The sequence below is a fragment of the Blastocystis hominis genome, assembly GCF_000151665.1.
Source record: "Blastocystis hominis, Singapore isolate B (sub-type 7) whole genome shotgun sequence assembly, scaffold_12".
In the NCBI taxonomy this organism is placed as follows: Eukaryota; class Bigyra; order Opalinata; family Blastocystidae; genus Blastocystis; species Blastocystis hominis.
The window spans coordinates 426,654-448,290 of NW_013171819.1; the positions used below are offsets into that span (position 1 = coordinate 426,654).

At 52.5% G+C, this 21,637-nt stretch overlaps 6 protein-coding genes; 2 read left to right on the forward strand and 4 right to left on the reverse strand.

Moving 5' to 3' along the window:
• Positions 1 to 1,877: 1,877 nt before the first annotated feature.
• Positions 1,878 to 2,585, forward strand: GSBLH_T00001645001 (uncharacterized protein; the record flags this gene model as incomplete). XM_013040072.1 has 1 exon in its annotated part: positions 1,878 to 2,585. The coding sequence occupies one exon, from the start codon at positions 1,878 to 1,880 to the stop codon at positions 2,430 to 2,432; it is 555 nt and encodes a 184-aa protein (XP_012895526.1). The 3' UTR covers positions 2,433 to 2,585.
• A 186-nt stretch (positions 2,586 to 2,771) lies between these two features.
• Positions 2,772 to 3,818, forward strand: GSBLH_T00001646001 (uncharacterized protein; the record flags this gene model as incomplete). XM_013040073.1 has 6 exons in its annotated part: positions 2,772 to 2,905; positions 2,936 to 3,022; positions 3,057 to 3,109; positions 3,144 to 3,268; positions 3,309 to 3,736; positions 3,770 to 3,818. The coding sequence occupies 6 exons, from the start codon at positions 2,772 to 2,774 to the stop codon at positions 3,789 to 3,791; spliced, it is 849 nt and encodes a 282-aa protein (XP_012895527.1). The 3' UTR covers positions 3,792 to 3,818.
• Positions 3,819 to 4,184: 366 nt separating this feature from the next.
• GSBLH_T00001647001 (uncharacterized protein) lies at positions 4,185 to 5,051 on the reverse strand (the record flags this gene model as incomplete). XM_013040074.1 has 1 exon in its annotated part: positions 4,185 to 5,051. One exon carries the CDS (start codon positions 5,049 to 5,051, stop codon positions 4,200 to 4,202), a length of 852 nt encoding a protein of 283 aa, XP_012895528.1. The 3' UTR covers positions 4,185 to 4,199.
• Positions 5,052 to 6,608: 1,557 nt separating this feature from the next.
• Positions 6,609 to 7,800, reverse strand: GSBLH_T00001648001 (uncharacterized protein; the record flags this gene model as incomplete). Its single annotated transcript, XM_013040075.1, has 2 exons — positions 6,609 to 7,646; positions 7,675 to 7,800. The coding sequence occupies 2 exons, from the start codon at positions 7,798 to 7,800 to the stop codon at positions 6,609 to 6,611; spliced, it is 1,164 nt and encodes a 387-aa protein (XP_012895529.1).
• Positions 7,801 to 9,491: 1,691 nt separating this feature from the next.
• On the reverse strand, positions 9,492 to 10,524 carry GSBLH_T00001649001 (uncharacterized protein; the record flags this gene model as incomplete). Its single annotated transcript, XM_013040076.1, has 5 exons — positions 9,492 to 9,624; positions 9,655 to 9,818; positions 9,841 to 10,023; positions 10,058 to 10,428; positions 10,461 to 10,524. The coding sequence occupies 5 exons, from the start codon at positions 10,522 to 10,524 to the stop codon at positions 9,492 to 9,494; spliced, it is 915 nt and encodes a 304-aa protein (XP_012895530.1).
• Positions 10,525 to 19,126: 8,602 nt separating this feature from the next.
• Positions 19,127 to 20,616, reverse strand: GSBLH_T00006302001 (uncharacterized protein; the record flags this gene model as incomplete). Its single annotated transcript, XM_013040077.1, has 4 exons — positions 19,127 to 19,529; positions 19,587 to 20,407; positions 20,441 to 20,531; positions 20,567 to 20,616. 4 exons carry the CDS (start codon positions 20,614 to 20,616, stop codon positions 19,127 to 19,129), a joined length of 1,365 nt encoding a protein of 454 aa, XP_012895531.1.
• Between the last annotated feature and the right edge of the window lie 1,021 nt (positions 20,617 to 21,637).

A 21,637-nucleotide genomic window follows, 5' to 3' on the forward strand; every position in this document is an offset into this window, starting at 1 on the left:
AGTCAGATATGTCTCACAGCTTGATATTGGACAACTACTCATTCCCATAGAGTCCATTCTTATGGATTTTAGCTTTATCATCAACAATACTGATATCACTATTAGTGAGTAATTCTATTCATCCTAATGAGTTGGGAACCAAAGCATTTCACTTTCATCAACCAACTCAAACAGCAAGTATTATGTATACTATTCTTATTCATGCTCGTAATAGAACAACATTGTGAATCACTTTGTATCCCTATTGAAGTGTACAATTCGATACTTCTTCCTTTAAATAGGAGATATTCTGCATTATTTGGCAGGTGGGGGATACTATATGGGTTAGAATAAGGGATAGTATTCTCTGGCAATATAACAAACTCTGATAGGTTCAGAGTGCATCAAAACGACAAAAACTGGACACCAACTATCCAAAAACCTAGAAACAGTGGAATATGAATATATCTCTATTTGTTCGTATAAAATATATTATGTATTCTACCTTATTTTGCTCAGTTCTTCAACGACACACCCACCTTTCTCACAAACTCTACTATTCGATTCTACTATACACATATCACATATTATTACTATAAATGATAACCCAAAAACTGATTATCGCTAGCTTTTCCATTTTCATTCCTATCATCATCTTCTACATACCCTATTTCTTTCAATCCCATCTATATAAAATTCCAAATGAATAGAACGAAAAACAAAACGCTTCCACTGGAAACAACACTCTTCGATCTATTCATTCCACAATATCCCATTTCCGCTCATCTCCTTCCACTTCACAGTAAAAACAACTCCCTCCCTATTCGAAATCTATTCTTCCACTCATACCCAATTTCAACACTATTTTCACAATTGCACAATTCCTGTGTATTTTTGAAATCATTTGTTTTACAATAAAAGCTATTAGATTCGTCTTACTGGGTTTGAATGTATTCAAAATTTGGAATTGGACTTGTATGTCCTGTCTTTTGTTTTGTTTTGTTTTCGGACTTCTATGTGTTTTTGTGTGTTGTGTTGTGGGAGTGTAAGTATTGTAGCTGGGATGGGTTCTGTCGTCAAGTTGGTGTGTTTGAAGAAGCTAGTGTAGTGTGCGCTATCGTTACTTTGACTAAACTGTGTGTGTGAGATATGCATCGTGAACGCATTCAATACCATAATGGCGGTGGACCCTGGTTCCATTTTTGCTGTGTGGAGTGTGTTCCGAGTGAGGAATTTCTGTACTTCAAACTGTGCAACGTGGCGAACCCATTCATGCCATGTGTGACCGCGGATACATGGAGATAACTTGCAACGTGGGAGGTATCTGGAACAGGCACGACGTTCTTGCCTAGGATAGCTGTTCTGTTTCTCGTATTTTCATTTTCATATCGTGAGGTGGTAGAGAGAACGGATTTGCGATGAGTGAAAGGGCAAACAATGGGAGCAAGAGCTGTAGGTTGGTAGAAGCGGAGCGTGTGTGGAACTTGGGAGAATGGGACAAGAAGGCGGAGTATGCGAACTGCTGTGGGGACGGTCCTCGCCTCTGATTGATGCGAGCCGAGTGAACTGGAATGGCCAGTGGGAGCAGGCGAGTTCCAAGACGGTGCAGTTGTGCATTTGTGGGTCTGTGGAGCATGGGAAGGTGGAGGTGTGCGTGGTGCGGGCGTGTGGGAAGTGGTGGAATGGAAGAGAGGTGAGGTGCGTGGCGGTGGTGTGCCCCGCGGTTCTGTATGCGGTGTGTGTGGAATCAGGCGGAGGGCATTGAGTGGGACTGTGCGATGGCGATTACCGGATCCTTCCATGATCTCTGCACCGCCACGTGCGAGCTTCGCGCTCCCGCGACTTCCTCCTTCCTCCTTCCTCCTTCCGCCGAACCGTCTGGTTCCCCGCGGGACGCGATGTGTGGGACGTGTTGGAGGGTGGGATCCCCGCGACTTCCTACACGCTGGAGTGCGTCCCGAGCGAAGTGGGCAGTGCCGAGTGGATGGGCAGGCAATTCGGAGTGTCCACGATGGCCACGTCGGAATTCGTTGGGTGTTGGTGGTGGACGGCGAGCCAACCTCCTCGCTCACCGGTTCGCTCTGGGTGTGGGTGTGGGTGTGGGTGTGAGTGAGCAGGAATCTGGTGGGCGATGGGGTGGGGTCCGTGGCTCCCTACGAAGGTGTGCAGAGTCGACCGGGCTCTCTGGATCTCTTCCTGTCCAACTGGGCGCAGAACGCCACCGTGGTCTCCGTCACCCAGCCCCTCCGCCTCCGCCTCCGCTTCCGCTTCCGCTTCCTCTTCGCCTACGACGTGACCGGCGCGCTCATCCGCGCCCACCTCGTCGATCACGCCTGGTGCGCCGTGGGTCGCGATGTTTCCACGTTTCCACGATCTATGCTGCGGCTGCGCCGCACGCTGGAGAAGGAAGGGAGGAACTGGTTTTTCAGGACGGGAGGCGTGCGGTGCGATAAGCGGTTTGTGGGCCGCGGGATGAGCGATGCGGAGATGTAGGAGTGCTTCTCGGTAGAGAATGTGCACCAATGCGAATGTGAAGAGACGAATGTTCTGAGAGAGTTGTAAAGAATGCGTTTAAGTGCGATCTTGATTAGTTCTGTGTGAATTGTTAGTTGTTTGTTGAATACAGGAGTGAGTGATTGCAGAAATGAATAAATGAGTGATTGGTTGAGTAAGTGAGTGAGTGAATTACGGAACACAGGAAAGAACGTAAGAAAATAAGAAAGAAAGTAGAAACAAACGGTTTTTCTTTTCCGCTTATTCGGCCTATTTTCGGTTTTTAAAGATTTTTCCTCATGAAAGAAGAGTACATTTGTCCGATGCCGTTTGATGTGGATACTGCAAATATTGGCTTGCGGTGGTGGGCTTGCCAAGCGTTGCAGAATTTTACGGGTGACGGCGAAGGAGTGCAGTGGGACGTGAATGAAGAGTAGGAGTGGTGCTGTTTGTTTTATGGAAGGTTCGATAATCGAGATGGCCACATGGGCATTTCGACTATTACTGGGGTCGAAATTCCCCATGAGAAAGGAATGTACACGAGGAAGATGTTGGGATAATTATGCAGCGAAAATAATGGTTAGATATCGGATTTACAACCATCTACCACGAGCCGTAACCTTTTTCTTGTCGAAAGGTTTGGATCGCTTATTGTTATATAATCCCTGTAGATCTTCTGACATTTACAGAAGAATCGTGGTTGTTTGGCTACGAGCGTTTTTCTGTGTGGGTGAACAACGTTCTGGACAAGAAGAAGTTTTCTATCTTTATTCGCTTTGCGGTTGCACCTGATAATGTATGTTTTTTAGTTTCGGGATGAGTTTGTGACTTATTAGGGGTGCAATCCAAATTACTATCATTTAGATGAGAAGGAGAGAAAAGCAGTTCCTACCCGATTCGTCAATATTGGTGATCGTCAAGTGAAGGCGAAAAGCGACGAAATGATTTGGACCACGAAATCTGAGCATTTCCAGCTGCCCGACTTCGACAAGCCGGACTGGTACCAGACTTGTCAGCCGGTGAGCAGTTTGTACCGTCTATTCGACATCAACGTCAATTATTTCGGTCTGAAAACGCTGGTGGAGCGCATGGTGCTCAGCGCGCAGTACAAAGGAACGTTCCAGCTGATTCGTCAATTGGTGACGCATTGCGACGGCTTCTATGGATGGACGATGGAGCAAGTCGTGGAACGCGAGACAGAGACGCAGGGAAAGCTGCTGGAGAAGATTCACACGCCGTTTTCGGACGAGGAACGCGATCATTTGTGGGGAATGGCGAGATGGGGAGTGAATTGTAGTATGAACGTGCTGCAGGAATAGGAAAGGAAGGGAGTGTGGATCGATTGGATTGTTGTTTGTTTGAAACTGGAAGTGATATTGAAGGAAAGAAAGGATAGGGAAATAGAATTGGAGTGGGAGGAGTGAAAGACAGTGAAATGAATGAATTGAATGAATTGAATGAATTGAATGAATTGAATGAATTGAATGAATGAATTGAATGAATTGAATGAATGAATTGAATGAATTGAATGAATTGAATGAATGAATTGAATGAACGTATGAATGAAATGAATTGACTCAGCAAATGAATACGTGAATGTGATTCCAAAGCTTGTCACCTTCATCCCTCCAAACTCACCATTTCCGATCCTTCTACCCACATCCTCCTTCCAATCCGCTCTCCGCGCTTCTCTTTATTCAAACAAACACCTCCGCCCATCAAACGCCTCACACAGCCAGCAAACTCACCGGCACCTTGCCTCCGCTCATCGCGATCGCCACTCTTCCAAACTCGTCATGCGGCGTCACCAGCAGCGCCACGCATCTCCCCAGCATCTCCAGCTCCACCACTCTCCTCAGCACCGCCTCCTCCGAATGCTCCCCGCGGGAACTCCGCAGCTGCGTCACCACAATCATCCGTTTCCCCAGTCGTTTCCCCAGAATCTTCTCCGCCAGCTCCGAGTCCGTCGCCACGAACACGCGGTCCGCTCTCTGCGCCACGATCTGCTCGTGCAGCGCGCGGAAGTGTCTCCGCGTCGCGCGCCACGCCGCCGAGAACATTCCGTCGTCCGTCCACTCCGCCGCCTTCGCGCCCAGCCGCAGCGCCAGACCCAGCACGCGGTGCCCCGCGAAACTCCCCTCCAATCTCCTCACATATTCCGACGTGTACGAACTCGCCTGGAACACACTCGGAACACAAAGCGCGTGCCACTGCGAACTCGTCATGCTCGGTTCCGCGGGAATCGACGCGTCGATTCGGTGCAGGAGTTTCTTCGAGTAACGCAGACGAAGAATCCCCGCGGCAAGCGAATGGCGCGGCAGAATCGCCGCGGAACCGGGAAAAGCCGCGGAGAAGTTTCCCTCCCGGGTGATTCCGCGGGAATTGTCGAGATGCGAGATGAAATGATCCACCGCGGATTTGATGGAATCCCCGCGGGCAGCGAGTCGGTCGTACTCTAAAGTGGAAACCGTGGAAAAGGGGAACCTGCGTTGCTGCGGAGCGGAATGGGGTAGGTAGCGTTGAAAAACGGGAAAGAAAAAAGATGGGGCAGAACCGCGGGAGCGTGGACTACAAGTCATTCCCGCGGGGAAATCGGCAACATTTGAAAGGACGGTTGTAGAGGAGGGAAAGGAGAAACACGTCGCAGATGCCGATCATTTGCTGCTCCAATTTGGCGTCGTTGCGAGCGACGTAAATGATTGGATTGGAGGCACGTGCCACCGTCTCCATTTGCCGCGGGAGAAACACGTCGTTGACGTAATTCTGGAAAATCGACGAGCCGGTAACCCACTCGGAGACGGGCGTTTCGATGTGGATCGGCAGCGTTGAAAAATCGCGGTAAAATTTAGAAAAGTTGAAACCCAGCGAGGAAACTTCCGAAAGATTCACCGGCTCCTTCGGATCCACGGTTTCCACGGTTTCCCGCATCTCCGTTGAATTCGTGGAAACTGTGGAAACCGTGGAATTCGAAATGGATGATGAGAGTTTCGCTCTTCGGGCGTTTCGGCCTTTGCGGCCGTGTTTGGATGATATTCGTTTGGATGAACGACCCTTCGGCGGATTTGAGGCATGCGCCCTCGGCGAAACGGTCGTGTGATTCACGGATTCAAATAATGACAATGAGGATGATGAAACGGATTCCATCGAATTCGAAAGGAAGGTCGTGGAATTCGCGGGGATTTCCGTCAACACGAGGGTTTCGTTGGATGCCTGGGGAACCGCGGTTTCCTCGGTTTCCTCGGTTTCTCCATCCTCGTTTTCATTCTTTTCGTTGGATTCGGAGTTCTCCGGTTTCTCCGGTTTCTCCGGTTTCTCCGGTTTCTCCGATCCTTTCGGTTCCTCGGTTACCTGGGTTTCTTCGGTTTCCACTTCTTCATTCTCCGATTTCTCCGGTTTCTCCGGTTTCTCCGGTTTCTCCGATCCCCCAATTTCTCCAGTTTCTCCCTCTTCATTCTCGGATTTCTCGGATTTCTCTTCACTCACTTCAGGTTTCCCCAGTTTCCCCAGTTTCTCCGCTTCTTCGCCTTCCTCCAAATCCTCGACGGTATCGAAAACGTCCTCTCTCCCCGCGGGATTTACCAGTTCGATGGACGGTTTGAAACGTGGCATTTTGATCGGGTTTTGCGATTGCTGCGTAGTCGATGCCTCAGCATTAGCATCCATAATAGAAGGGATCGCTTGCTGCGATTTGAAAAATGAGGATTTGGATGCATCCGAAAGTACATTATTAGGATTCATTACAGGTTCTAAAGGTTGTTGTTGTTGTTGTTGATTTACAGTTTCTATAGTTTTTTGAACAGATGGTACTTTATGGACAACACTTTTTGGGTGATAAGCAGTCGTTTGAGGGTGCTCTTCTTCAGGAGACGATAAACCCGTAGTATACTATCAAGGTTAGCTTAGTTAAGAGTGGGATACCTTCACCACATTAATCAAATTGTCAATAGCACTTTGCTTAACGATAATGTTCTCATGGTCCCACGTTCCATCAGCAAAGTTGGTATCTTCAAATTCAACAGGTTTTATATAATCGCTCTACACAAAACTATGGAAATGGGAGCCTACATGCTGTACAAGGAAATCCTTCGTAATCACAGAAAGGAACGCCACAACAATAAATAGCAAAGAAGGAAGAATCATATCACGACACAATTACCAAAGCAAAAGGTAATAATGAGGTGTGAACAAACATCAAAGTCCAAATTGATCATTTTGGCTTTTCTTCGTTTCTCCTTCACTTCTGGAATCGATTGAATCACATCTCGACTAATCGCGTCCATTTCTGAAATGCGCAGTTCTTCGCTTTCTTCTTCCACCATTTCCTGCACAAACACCACTTCTGGATGTTCTTCTCCCTCCTTTTCCTTCTCCTTTTCCTTTTCCTTTTCCTTTTCCTCTCCTTGCTTCATCATATCCTTATTGTTATTATCACCATCATGAAGATGATGATCATCATCATCATGATGATGATCCTTATCTCCTTCGAAATGCTTCGCTTCCATCCCTTCTACACCATTCTCACCCATTCCCGCAGCACTCTCATCCGGCACCACAATCGCGGGGATCGTCTCCTCTTTGTTAACCACGGTTATTCGGAAATCCACTTCGCGTCGTTTGTGTTCCTGCACGAAACACTCCAAATTTTTCCGCGCCAAAATCAGCGGTAACACCGTTTCCACGAATTGATCGCGCTGATTCTGATCGAACATCGTCAATTCAATTGTGTTCCCACCGTCCAGGAACACAGTCTTCCCGCTCACCAGCTCCGCGATCCAGTCTTCCACGGTTTCTACCATTCCCCGCGGTTTCTTCGCCCCCCAGTTCGATAGAATTCCGTGGATTTCCCGCTCCGCGTTCTCCGTTTCCCCTTCCATCTCCCCCGCGGGAATCGGCAGCACCTTCCACTGCGGCGTTTCCCGCTCCCGCTCCGCCTCCTCCTTTTCGGCCTGCAGAACCGCGGTTATCTCCCGAATGTGCCGCTGTGCGTCGGATAACCGCGATTCCCGCTCGGCGAGGGCGGTCTGGGCCTCGGATAACCGCGATTGCTGCGCGTGAAACTGCCGCTCGAGGTCGTAAAGCTGCTGCTCGTCGAGAAAAGCGAGGCGTTCGGCGGCCTGGATGGCGTCGGCGAAGTGTTCCACGGTTTTATCGGCCTCCTCCTCGGTCACGTGCACCTACATGAAAAGTAGAAACCGTGGAAACGCGCTGCTGGAGGTCGTCGGCGAGCGCTTTGAGCTGCTCGACTTCTTTGGCGAGCGAACGCACGGCGGACGTGCAGGCGTTCAGGCAGCGGTTCACGGCCTCCTGCTGCTCCACCACGACGCTCATGCTCCCCGCGGCAAACTCCTTCTCCTGCTCGAACTAGAGAGGCATTCGGAAAAGTGGAAACGGAGTACCAGCTCCTTGTAGGCGGAGGAGAGCGAGCGGTAATGCTGGAGATGGACGAGCTGCTGCGCGGCGATCTCCATGAGCGTGTCGCTAGACCCCTCAGCACAACCCATAATCAAAAACTGCGATAACGTCTCGAACTGCTCCTGCGACGCTTTCACCTTCCCCACGTCCGGAACACTGTTCTCCACCGCCGCGCACGTCGCCTTCAGCTCTACCTCGCATCCTTTCCCCGCGGGTACGGTTATGCCGGCTCGACAGGCTCTGAAAGTGCGTCACCAGATTGTCCAATAGGATTTCAGCCTCGTCCACCGCCGCCTGATTTGCCTCCAAAATGCCCCCCACGCGAAGATCCCGCGCTTCTTTCACCGCGGTTTCGTCCGCTTCCTGCTCCGCGCGTAACGCCCGCCGATCGCGCGCCAGCGTCACGCGCTGCCGCAGCTCCTTCACCGCGGTTCCCACCGTCTTTCCCAACTGCGCGATTTCCGCGCGCTCCGACATGCGCAGCTCCGAAATCGGCTCGATTTCTGGAACGGAGGCAGGGTCCTCCCCCGCGGGGGAGGGCGGGGATTCCAGCTTGGCGGCCTGGTCGCGGAGGAGCTGCACGGATCCCGCGGGGAGCGAGAAGAACCGGACGGGAGGGATGAAAACCGCGGGGATCGGGTCGGTTTGGGTGGAGCCGTCGAGACGCTCGAGTTCGTAGACTTTTTCTTGGGAAGGAGTGACGGAGCTGGCGCGCAAAACGTCTTCGCTGACGTTACCGCTGACGATGTCTTTGAAGGTCACGTGCTCGCGCTGGAGCTTGCTGGAGAGCGATGAAACGGAGGATGTCCGGCGAGGACGCTTTGGCTCCTTCTATTCATGCTTAGAAGAAGCAGTGATATAAATACTTCGGGTTGCTGGAGAACTGGGTTGTTTACTCTGCGAATTAGTCAAATGATATTCGGTTCATCCTACTCTTCGGGCTTAATCGTCCACGTGTTGCGATCTAAATCCAATACCATGTACGGCCTTTCCTTGCAACTCCAACTTCCATCGGCATTCTTTAGACAGCTAAAATCCGGATAATTGATCTGCTTCCCGCAAGGAGAGCCTAGCTCGTCAGGATCCGATCCATCATTTACAGAAACCGTGATTGGTTACGAGCTCCCATTGATCTCTTCTCTCTTTGCATTATTATATAAAAATCCGCAAATCTACTCTTTTCGCCAGCAAAACAATCTTTGCAAATACGTTCCATCTTCCCATTCAGAGGTAGCTTCTGTGAGGAGCAGGAATCACAAAACACTTTCCCACAAAACTAGTAGCATAGTTGGAATCAAAATTCGGCTACTCTACAGTGATGTTTTCTTCGTAACGCTGTAAATGGAGTATTACAGCGCATACAATTCTTGATTGTATCCTCTTGCACCCAATTCATTTAGAATTTTTAGGAAATTTAGTGAGAATAGTTGCTGTATGTGTGATCTAAAAATATCGCATGGGCAAAAATCGCCAAGGTGTTTGGATTATTATTTATCTTTAAAAAAAGAAATGGAATAAGTTGAAAAAAGGTTTAATCAATCAATCAAACAAACAAACACCATCTGGATAATAATAATAATAAATAAAACGAAAACCCATTAACCCAACTAATCCAAGATATGGTAACGATTCATCACCGAGTTCACAAACTCATACGTCATCAACGTAATCGACGACGAAGGCACCACACGAATCAAATTCGGCAGCAAGCCTCCATACAACCCTGCCAATCCTTCCGTTCTACACATCACACACTTTTCCCGCCATCACTTCCAAACTTTCACGACACAATCCAAAAAATTTGTATATGACGATTTTGCATTTAACTGTTGCATTCGAGAACGGAATACTTGGAGAGGATACGTCATCATGGATGCACAAAACTTCGAAATGGCTCCGCCGTAAAGACCTGTTTTGTAGTCCTGTACATTATTCTTATAGTAAAATGGTAGAAACAATATTTTTATTCAATTTGGTTTCGAGGTATTTCAACTCTTCGTAAATTACAAATTGAATCGCTGCGTGGGAAGTGAGGAACAGAGAAGGAAGAAGACCGCAGTACATTGTCTTGATTCCTTCTTCGCGAATGATACGCACCACTGCGTCTGTAATTCCCTTATAAGGAACGTAGCCAGGCATCTAGCCGAATAAACATCCATTTAGAGGCATCTACGAGACAAAGCCGATTCTGCAACTGCAGTCGCGTCTTTAAGAACCATAAAGGACAGGTAACCGTGCTACCGATGATCCCCGCTTCCAGCGAAGAGATTAGATTGTAAAAACCGTTGAGACGATTGGTGTCCAGCAATCGCTTGTAGCGATTCTTCGCGTTTTCGTAACACGCAAAGTAAATACTCCACGAAGTCACCGAGCCAAGAACCGCAGGACTCAGTCCTTGATAGAACGCCCTTACACCTCCCTCTTGATAGGTTACGCGCACCACTTTAAAGAAATTGCTGAGGAAATTGATGCCGCGACCCTGGTTGACCTGAAGACGCGTCTTCACACAATCAAGGGGATGAAGTGTAATGGTCGTTGCGAAACCTACACACTAATACAAAAAATGCAGTTTTCACCTCCACACATTCCACAAATGAAATGTCTCCCAAGATTCTCTCTCGAAGGGGATTTTCCACTCATCGATTCACGCTGATTCGAGTACTATCACGCGCTCACAGAGTTTACGCCTTCCCAAAGAGGAATTGAAGTGTAAAGTTAAAAAAGTCGGGAGTTTCACAAACACACCAAAAGACGGTACTAACTCTTCCAGATCTGTCCTTTCTTCAGCATTCGCTTCAGACGCTTATTCTCCTTGTTCTTCTGCTTCTTCTGCCGCTTCTGGCTGATTTTCTGCTTGGGGTCCAACACGGCCATCTGCTTTCCCTTCATCTTCAGCGCGTTCTTCCGCTTTCCAATCTGCCCATTAGTATCTCCTACCACTCTCCTACATCCTCCTGGAGTCGGCTATACTCTCGAATGTAATCACCCGGCTCCAGCTTGGCTTCGATTTCGTTGTGAATCAGCATCGACACGCGTTTCTCCAGCTCGCTATCTCCCTCTCCGCACGCATTCACCAGCTTCAGCAGCGGTCGCAGGAGCGGCGTCTACGCGTGAGACAAACAAAAAACAAAAAGAAAAACGATGAATTGAAGGAGAACGGCCGGCTCCAAGTCGTGGAGGATCGATTCGAAGATCGCCAGACCCGTGTCCCGCACCGCCAAAACCCGATCACTCAGCAGATTGCCCAGCAGGAACAGCGTGTCTTGCAGCGTGAACGGATTCGGAACGCGACGAAGCAGCAAACGAGGCTTCGACGCCGAATTCGACGCCGAATTCGATGGATTCGGAGAAACCGAATCGTCGTCGGATTGGGACGTTTCATTCTCACTTCCGCGGTTATCCTCCTCATTTTGATTTCCGCGGTTATCCTCCTCATTTTCATTTTCACTCTCATTCTCCATTTCCTCCTCTTCGTTCTCCGTTTCCCCAGTTTCCCCAGCTTCCCCTTCTTCCTCCTCTTCCATTCCATCCAAATCGTAGAACTGACGAATGTCCTCGGTTTCCCCAGTTTCCACTTTTCGCGTGGTCACCTTGAGCAATTCGCGGTTCTGGGTCCGTTCCGGGCGCGGGTAACTCCCTCCTCTGCGCACGACCTCCTTCACCAGAGCGGCCATGAGTTTCCCCTCTTCTCCCAAGGTTTCCACGGTTCCTCCCATCGCGAAGGCGACGAACAGCCGCTGCAGACAGAAGAAGACGCTCCCCGCCGCGCCCAGCCACGCCTCGCAGGGCGTTTCCACCGCCGCGCGAAGCAGTTTTGCCGCGCAAACCCGGGCAAAGCCGTGCTCCGACAGCAGCAGCAGCGACAGCCCGTCCAGAACCGCCGGTTTCTCCGCGAGAACCGCGGAAAAGGGGTCCGGGAAGCAGTCTCGACTGGCCTGCAGCAGCTCGCAGCCCAGCAGCCAATCCGCCGCGGGCGTTTCGTCGGTGAGGGTCACGCGGTAGAGCGAATAGACGTCCGCCGCGCTGCAGTTCTCGTCCCCCACGCTCCACGCCGCGCCCGCCCCGCGGGGACGCAGCGAGTCGATGGACTGCGGGAGCAGGGAGATGGCCAGGTCGAAGAACCGCGGTAAATCGCCCTTCACGACCTGCCGGCGGCCCTGCGTGAGGAAAAGAAGCGTCAGAACCGCGGAACGGCGCATCGCGAAGTCGGCGGAGCGCAGCCAGGCGTCCGCGAACCCGCGGATCCGCTTGAACGTGGAAACGTCGATGCGCTCGGCGAGGAGTTTCAGCGCTATGAGTGAGTTCCCGCGGGGAACGCGCACTTTGGTGGGTGACGGTGCGGCAGAGAAGATTGGTCTCGCGGAGGAAGGAGAGGAGAAGCGGGAGGAAGAAGACGTCCGCGACGCTGTTGAGGAACTACGGTTGAGGGGCTGGGCAATGCCGACCTCGACTGGGAAGTTCTTGACGAGGTTGAGGAGGAGGTGGAGAAGCGCTAACCGGCCGGAGGGCTCTTCGTATTCGATGTTTTTGAGGAGGAAAGTGAGCATGGCGTCGACGCGTTTGTCGGCCATCGGGTAGTTCAGAAGGAAGTTGAGCAGCACGCGCGCGCAGTGGTTGCGCAGCGAGTCGTCGAAGGTCTGCAGCAGAAGCGTGCTGAGCTCGTCCATGAAGTCGTAGAGGTCCGCAAACACGAGTTTCCGCTGCAGAATCACGCGCAGCATCCCGAACGCAGCGTTCTGCCGCTCCGACTGCGCGATGTCGCGACGAATCAGCAGCAGCAGCGCGCGGCCCTGGTCCACCGTCATCTCCGTCTTCCTACCCATCAGGGAAACGGGGAAACGCGACGGGTAGAGGTGGTAGATCTGCGAGAGCGTGTGGAAAAGCGCGCGCGCCAGCTCGGAGGACGTCGCCGAGAAGTCGGACAGCAGCGAGAACAGGAGTTCTAGCGGTGAGCAGCGCGGAATACTATTACGACGCAGCGGCTCCACGTTCTGCGTCATGGAGTCGATCTTCCACTGCAGCAGCGTGTCGACAAATCGAAGACAGTCGCGCACCACGCTGGCTTTGCGGCAGGTTCGCAGCACGAACAGCAGCGAGTCCACAAAGCTCTCCGCCAGCCGCCGATGCGTCGCGTCCGTCGCCACCAGCAGCTTCTTCTCCACCGCGCCGTTCAGCAGCTGCAGCGCGAAGCCCAGCATCTCCTCCTCGCTCGCCTTGTTCACCTTCTTCCGGTTCTGCTCGTTGAGATTCGTCCCCGTCAGCTTCTGCTCGCGCTCCACGATCAGATTGCGTCGCCCGTCGCTCGTGCTGCGCGGCCCCACGCTCGACGTCGTCCAGATCTCCGTCGTGGCCGCGATCTGCTTCGCCTCGGCGCGCGACGACGAGATGGCGCGCTCCGCGTCGTGCAGTAAACTCATGCAGTACGCTGTGAGCGTCGCCGGCAGCACCGACGCGTTGGCCAGCAATCCCTTGGCCGTGGCGCTCAGCACGCTGCGCAGCCGCGTCATTTCCGCAGCGTCCTCGCAGGAGCGAACGCGCCACACGATCGGCGCCAGCCAGAAATGAACTAGAGATGAGCCACGCGAGAGAAGAGAAAAACTGGCGCGGTTGGGCAGGAAGGGAAGCAGCGACGTGACGATCTCCCAGGTCTCCAGGGAGTGCGAGACGGAGAGCTCGCGGAACAGCGAGGCGTTCGCCTTCTGCAGCTCTTCGACCTCGCGAGCGCGCGCTCCCGCGTCGAAGTAATCGTAGAGAACGATGTCCTGGATCGCGGACAGCGAGCGCAGCAGCGGGTATTTCGATTCGTTCAGACCCTCCGCGGGCTGCACGGTCGATGGCTGGTCGTGAGTGGAAACGGGGAAACCGACGTCTTCCGGAGTGAGATGCACGGAGGACCGGATGGCTGCGACGCAGTCATAGAGCGTGTAGGCGAGAATGAACCGCTGATTGCCCTCTTTCAGCGCGTACTGCATCTGCGAAAGCACCAACTGCAGGCGATCCACGCCCAGCACTTCCAAAATCGTGCGCACTACACGTCAAAACCCGATCCACCTGCCCTACAGGTGTGTCTCGCCTCGTCTCGCGCGCTCTGCATGCGCTGCTTGAGCAGTAAAACGACGATCTGGATCACGCCGGGCAGATAGCTACGCTCGATCCAACCCCGATCCCTCACATCTCCATCACTTTGCTGGGCAGGTGGCGCAGCAGCTGGATGATCACCACGGCGACGCCGCAGCGGACGGTTTGGTTCCGCTGCTCGTCCGTGGCCACCATCAGCTTGCGCAGATCCGGAATCACCACCGTCAGAACCAGCCGGAGAATGCGGCGGCGATCCTGCGCGCTCAGTTCCGTCGAATTCGAAGAGGCTGCCATAGTATCCTCTTCGCGCTCCGCCGCGCGGAGCTCCGCTTGGATTTCCTCTTCCTGCGCCGATTGCAACGCGGAGGTCGACGCTGCAAGCGTTTCTTCTTCTTCTTCTTCTTCCTCCGAGGAAGAAGAAGAAGATTCGGTTTCGGAGGAAGAAGATTCGGTTTCGCTGGCTTCTTTGGCTTCTTTGCTTTCTTTCTTCGTGTCGGTTGGCTTCGCGTTCGCAGCGGGCGCTTCATCCTCCGTGGCCTTCGATTTCTGCTCGCTGGCCTGCGCCTGCTTCTTTCGCTCCTGCTCCTTCCTCAAGAAATTGAGCTGCTTCAGCGCCTTGGCGGAGAGCGAATCCTGCGCCACCAGTTCCATCCGCAGATCGACGACCTCCGCGAAGTCCTCCATGTCCTGCAGCTCGAAGTGGAACTGCTCGACGATCAGGCACAGAATTCGCGTGTAGAGCTTGTTGTACGTCTCCTGCTCCGACGTCAGCGCCTCCACACCGGTCAGCGTCCGCTTTCCTTCCTCGATCTACAGCCCATCGCCGCGCCTCCGATCGACTACCATCGCAAACACGCGTCGGAACAAATCCATGTAATGCGACCAGCTCAGCAGCGACGCCAACGCCCCGACCGTCAACGCGCATTCCTCGCGCAGCGAGCTCTCTACCAATCTCATCGCTCTCCCTCAACACGCACCCGCATTCTTCGGGTTCTCCCGAATGCACGCGAACAGAAGAGGAAGCAGAACCGTTCGGATCGACACCGCCGCCAGCCGCGGGCTCTTCCCCTCGCGAATGCGCTGCGCCAGCTGGCAGATGCTCCGCATCGACTTCACCTTCCGGCGCGTCTGCAAGTGCAGCAGGCCCAGCAGAACGTCCGCGTCTTCGTCGCTCGCGTTGACCAGCGCCAGCAGATCGGAGCCAAACACGGGCGAGCCAAAGTCCTTCGAGACCAGCAGGATCTGGCGGAAGAGCTGCATCGCCGATCGCCGCGTGGTCTCCCCGAAGTTCGACTGGAACACGAACCGGATCGACGGGATCATGCCCTCCGACAGCACGCGTTCCATCGCCTCGTCGCCGTTTCGGATCATCGCGTGCGCGTCCTGGACGAAGTCGGTCAGCGCGCGCAGCGAAGACGTGCGAATCATCATGTCGCTGTCGCAGAGATCGTGCAAAACGCTCGCTAACAGCGGCTGGAAACTGCTCTCCTTCGGTCCGAACGACGCCAGGCGCTGCCGAATCAGCAGCTCGTAGGCATCGCCGCGCTTGGCGAAGTTGTACGCACCGATGGAACTGCTGCTGGTCGCGTGGAGGTCGAACAGAACCGCGGTCACCTTGCAGTCATGCGCGTTTGAAAGAAAAACTACCTGGCTCATGGAGGGGATTCGCTGCTTCATGGCATCCAGCACGGCGAGAACTTCTTTGCGAACCACGATGTCGGACACGCAGGTCTTTCCGGGAGCCAGCAGCGCGCAGAGCGTCGGGATTCCCACGGAACAGTCGGAGACGAGGGGAACCAGCGACGCGATGACGCGAAGCACGCGAAGCCGGCTGTCGACGAAGCCGTCGCGACTCGTGGAGTACTTAATAAACGAGAGAAGGAGAAGATAGAGCCGCGTAATGGACTCGCTTTCTAACCGCAGGACGCCGCTACAGGCGAGCTGGCTGAGGCGGAACACGATGGAGAGCAGGCCTAAGCGTTAGACTCGTAGGAAGAGAACGGACGATTGAAGAAGTTTCCGCGGACAGAACGAACCATGGAGAGCAGATACTCCAATCCGTGGATCACGTTCTGGATTTGAGGGAGAAGGAACTCGAGACCGTCGCGCTCTTGGCTGGCTTCGACGCCTTCGGGCTGGAAGGTTCCCTTGAGACCAACGTCCACTTGCATGCTGTTCAGCTCGGCGGTTTCGCGCTTCCAGTTTCCTAGTTTGACTTTCTGGTTCTTGTTGTTATTGTTCTTTTTCACTTTCTTTTCCTCGTTGAACAAATCGTGCTCCGGATCGATCTTGAGCAGATTCTCGATAATCCGAACGATCTCCAGCGCGACGGGCTTCGACAAATGGCCCACTTGATGCGCCGAGGAGCCTCTTTGAATGCCACTCGCTGTGCGTTCCTCAATCTCCATCGAATCCACCTGCGTCACGAGACAGGCAATCACTTGCTGGATCAGCAAGGGCTGAAGATCGTACAGATAGTACAGAGAAGCGTTGGAAGAGATAATGAACGCCAAATGAATCAACGTGGGAGGCTTCTTCGATGCGAACACGCTGTTCGGAAGAAGCTCCAGCAATGAGGAGAGCGGTGTGAAGAAATAATGAGAATAGACCGTGTAGTTCACGGCGGGATAATGCCCAATACATTCCGTGAGTCGGCGCAACGCCAACGTTCGCAATTGATGAACCAACTCGGTGGTTTGTTTCGATGTGTCCGTCAAATCAATTTCATTCTCATTTTCATTCTCCTTTTCAATGGGTTCATTTTCATTCTCCTCGACCTCCATTTCATTTCCTTTTCCTGTTTCCTTTCCCTGCTGCTTCGCAGCTTTCATCGCATCAAACTCGAACGCATAGCGCAGCGTGTACGCAATAATCGCCAAATACACGTGCACATACGGAGCCAGCTTCATTCCCAAATGTCTGATTATCTCATACAGCAGCGTCAGCAATCCCTTCATTCTCCTCAACGACGGCGCCTGCGTCCGAATCACCTCCACCAACGCGTCCACATCCTCCGCATTCCGCGGATGCGGCGTCAAATCGCCCTGATAAAAGCTCGCCGTCGTGACCGACACGAACTCATTCAACTCTTCCGACGGGATCGTCGACAGATAAAACAGCACCGCCGACTGTCTCGACGCGAAACTCGACTTCGACACCGCCTGCCGCGACACCAATCGTCCGTACAATAACCGCGAAACGATCGGAATGAACTGCGCGCGATCGTCCTTCTGCACCATGCCTTCCTCCGGCGCGATGAAGAACGTCGTAATCCGCTCGCGGAACGTCCGGTCTTCGCACAGCGCGATCAGCTGCTCGCGGTACGCGTCCAGCGGGTTTTTCTTCGCCTTCCCCTTCGTCTTTGTCGCCTCCTCCTCTCCCGCGGGGATCTCCAGCGTTTCGGGGAGGTCATTGCAGAGAATCTCGACGGCAAGCTTCTGGATTTCGCTCTCGGGGCGGAGCAGCAGCGCGTAGAAGACGCTGCGCAGCACGGAATGCGCGTAGAGCGAGCGGACGGACATCCCCAGGCCTTGGAACAGACGCAGGAACGTGATGAGCCGGGCGTTACACTCCGAAACGGACACGGCCTCGTCGATGCAGTAGAAGTCGGGGGTTCGGATGAGCGCGTTGCCTTCATAAACGCGGGTAAACGGATCGTCGGAGCGTTTCACGAAGTAATGGTCGCGCAGGAAGAGCAAAAACAGATTCACGATGGCTTCCTGATGCGCCAAGAAGCGCGGCGCCAGCGAGGCCAGCGTCATAAACACGGACTGCCACACAAACGACGGATCGGCGGCACTAGCGTTCATTCCTCCTTCTCGTTTCTCACTCAAACGCGATGTCGTCCACCGGATCTTTCTTCTCCGACGGCGGCGTCCTCCATACACCGTACCGCTCCGCCATGGCGCGACGACTCACAAACCGTTCTTCTTCTTTTTCTCCTTCTCCTTGTTGCTGTTGTTCATCGTCCATTGCCTCCAAATCCATGCTTCGTTCATAGGGAATGCCCGCCACATCGCAGTACCCGCTCACAAACAGCGCTGCACGCTCCACCCACCGCCAGCACGCCTCGGCGTCCACCGCCGCGATGGACTCGATCACAGCGCGCAGCTGCTTCCAGAACGGCGACCACTTCATGTGGAAGCTTCCCAGCAGCTCGCAGAGCACGCAGTCGCGCAGCGACGGCGGCAGCAGCCCCAGGCGGAGCGGCGTGACGCACTGCTGGAGCAGCGAAACACGCGGACCGTCCGAGGCCAGCGCCATCGGCAGCGACTCCATCTCGAACAGCAGCGAAATGGTCGTGGAAACGCCCACGTAGGCGGGAACGTCGGTGGTTTCCGCGGGGAGAAGGTACTACGCGAATAAGCGAGGGAGAAGGGAGGAAAGTACTTCGGGCTGGGAGCAGGATTGAAGAATGCGGAGCCAGGAGAGACGAATCACGTGGCTTGGATGCATGAAGAAGGAAGAGTAGTTTTGAACGAGCGAAGAAAAGGCGGCTTCGGACCGAAGCGAAGCAGGGAGCGATTCGTAATGATCTATTCGGTCAGTTCCTTCTATCGGACCGACGAGAAATCGTGGAGAGCAAAAGAGGGTAGAAGTGGAAACAGCGAAGCACGTCGGGGAACCGCTCGACCAATCGCTGCGACCCGATTCGAAACAGATTGGTCAGGACTTCGGCCATCGCCAGCACTTCGTTCTCCCCTGCAATTCACTCCTCCTCTCCGCATCCAACCCAAAATCATCTGCTGTCGCTCCGATTTCCCCGCGTTCGCTTCGCACTTCGACACACATTCCTCCAGTCGCCACTCCAAAAAACCCGCCAAATTCTGCTTCGCCTCCCCGCCCAGTTCTGCGTCGCCCTCCACCTGAAACGCCTCCACTGCGTGCAGAATGAGCGCCAATTCGATCAGCGACGCCGCGCTCAAACGACGCAGAAGCAGCGAAATGACCGCTTTTGACTCGCTCAGCGAAGCAGGAACCGCGCAATCTGCCGCCAAAATCTCATCCAGCGTGTCGTTCAGCAGAACCCACCCCAACGAGAACCGCGGGAAGTCCGCCGGGATGGCGAGAAGAACCGCGGAAATGGCTTGGAGGAGCATCTGAATGAGTTTCTCCTGCATAACCGAGCGGAGAACGCACTGCGTCATCTGCGGAACCCATTCGATCAGCTGCTGAATCTACGACTCATTCTAAAAAAAGCGCGGGGAACGAAGAAAAGGGAGGGTTTGGAGGATTGCAGACAGGACGTGAAGTTTCGCATGAGTCGGTTCTGCGTCATCACGTTGGAATTTCCCTGCTTTTCGGTGTGGATCCAGAGCGAATGGAGCAGCGAAATGAGCGAAACACGCGAGCGATCCGCGGAAGGATCCAAGCGATTGAGCAGAAGCGGAATCGCGTTCTGCACGAATTCGAAGAAGTCCGGATTGTGTTTCACGTGGATCCCCGATTTGAACTGCACCCAGATGGTCAGCAGATCGATGAAGGGTTCCTCGTTTCCCTGATTCAGTCGATCCAGTCCGTCGCGAATCGCCGCTAGGAACGGACCGCTTTTCTGCGGATCGATGGCCCTACTCTCAACCCATAATCAAAAAACGCACTCAGCCAGGCAGTACTGGAGTTCGTACATGATGTCCACAAAGCTCTGCGCAGGCTTCGAAGTGGTTTTATTCAGCGGCTTCTTCCCCACCAGCACGTCGATCAACGCTTTGTAAATGTCGATTCCATTGCGACGCGCCTGGCCGCCGACGCCTCGAATCGATTCGAACAGCAGCGAGGAGATTCCGAGGACCATGGGCTCCGAAATCGATTCCTTGCGAGACACTGCCTTCAGAATGACGAGAAGCTCTTTGATTTGTTCGTTCCCTTGCTCGCGAGCGAGTTTGGAGACGCTCGACGCACTTTTGATCTCGACTTTCTTCGCGGAACTCATGTGACGGAGCAGGTAGCAGTAGGATTCGCACGCGAACTGGCGAACGAACGGGGTTTTGTGGCCGAAGAGAGGGCCGTAGTACTTGCGAATGATCGAAATGTGGTCGCGAATGTCGTCGCCGTTGAGGTTTCGGAACATCATGAGCAGCGTTTGGAACACGTTGGATGTTTTCTCGGGCTCTTGCGGGTCCATGAGAGAGAGCAGCGTGGGGAGGAGCTTGTCGTAGTAAACGATCAATTCGCCGCTATGAATCAGAGAAGAGGAGAGAGCAAGCAACCGCATGTCGCGAGAGAGTACAGAGACGAGTTTCAAAATAGAGTCGATTGCTTGAGAATCGGGGATTGAGATGTGGTAGACGATGATATCGATGACTTTCGGTAGATTGTGAAGTAGCATCTCGGGACTCTTCACCAGATCGCACACCTCGTTGAAGAAGAAGACAAAATCATCACAAATATCAAACTGGTTTCTATAGGCTGTCAGTTCTTCCTGGAAGTGCGTCGAGTTATCCGCAATCTAGACAATTAGGCATTTCACAAACAAAACTACTTGTTTTGCTCTTCCGCTATAACTAAATGTTGCGAGTTGGACAACATCCGTAACAGTACTTATTCGCTCCTCGAAATTTAGATAACGGAATCTACACACTAAGTCCTGCTTTTCGGAATGGCAAACCTTCGTTTTGTATTACTAAGAGGATTCAATGACTTTACTCGATCTCCCATAATCGTAAATTAATAGGTACCAAGCTAACTAAAAGAATGAGAGTTCAATCGAGCAAAAGCAATGGCTTTTTCTGTAGTTTGTGAGGTTGCCAAAAAACAAGGACTTTTTCATTTTATTCCCTAAAAACATCCAAATTGGTTGAGCATGATTATGATTGTAAACCCACTGCATTCTATCATCCACAAAAGTGTCAAAAACGGAATAATGCCGATCCTCCACGCATTTCGATTCCAACAAACACGTCCAGTTATTCAATCAACTCTTCATAATAAATCTGTTGCCTTCTAAAGCACACGGGAAAATTCTCTACATCCTTGTAGTCCTCATCCAGCCTCTCTTGAAGCCTATTATACACTTTCTTCATTTCGTTCACATTGTGTAACGCGTGTAAATACTTCTTTCGGAACCCCGAACTACGCTCAACCAATTTGGATGTTTTTAGGGAAGTCCATCGCAAATGCATGGTTTAAAATGTAAAACTGGAACCCCGCCTGACGAAGATGCTCGAAATACTGCACCTTGTTGTATCCATAGTCCACGAATTCCTCATGAAACAGTGGAATATCACGCGAATAACGCACCATCATATATCTTCGAATTAGTGGAATTCCAAAAATCGACGGCTCCATGAAATTGGTGAGGAAGCAGCGAATACGCGATACATGAGAATGTGCAGGAGCAGAATACCATTCTGGCATGAGATACATCTGTACGAGTTAATCATCATCATCATCATCAATGTCTTACATGTGTTCGCAGATAATTCTTATTCGAGTAGCAGATAAAACGACTCACGCATTCGATGAGCTCTGCTTTGTTCGAAGGCTCGATCGAATTCGAGCTATCTCTCACCCTCTTCCAGAAAAACCCACAAATACGCGCAGCTCTCGATCGTGGAACAGTGTTCCAGAACCTGACTGTTCTTGTAGAAAAACACGGGCAGAATCACCGCGGATCGGTTGCTCCGATAGAGAAATTGGGGTAGACTCATGACTTCTTCGTACGTGTTGACTGGACGTG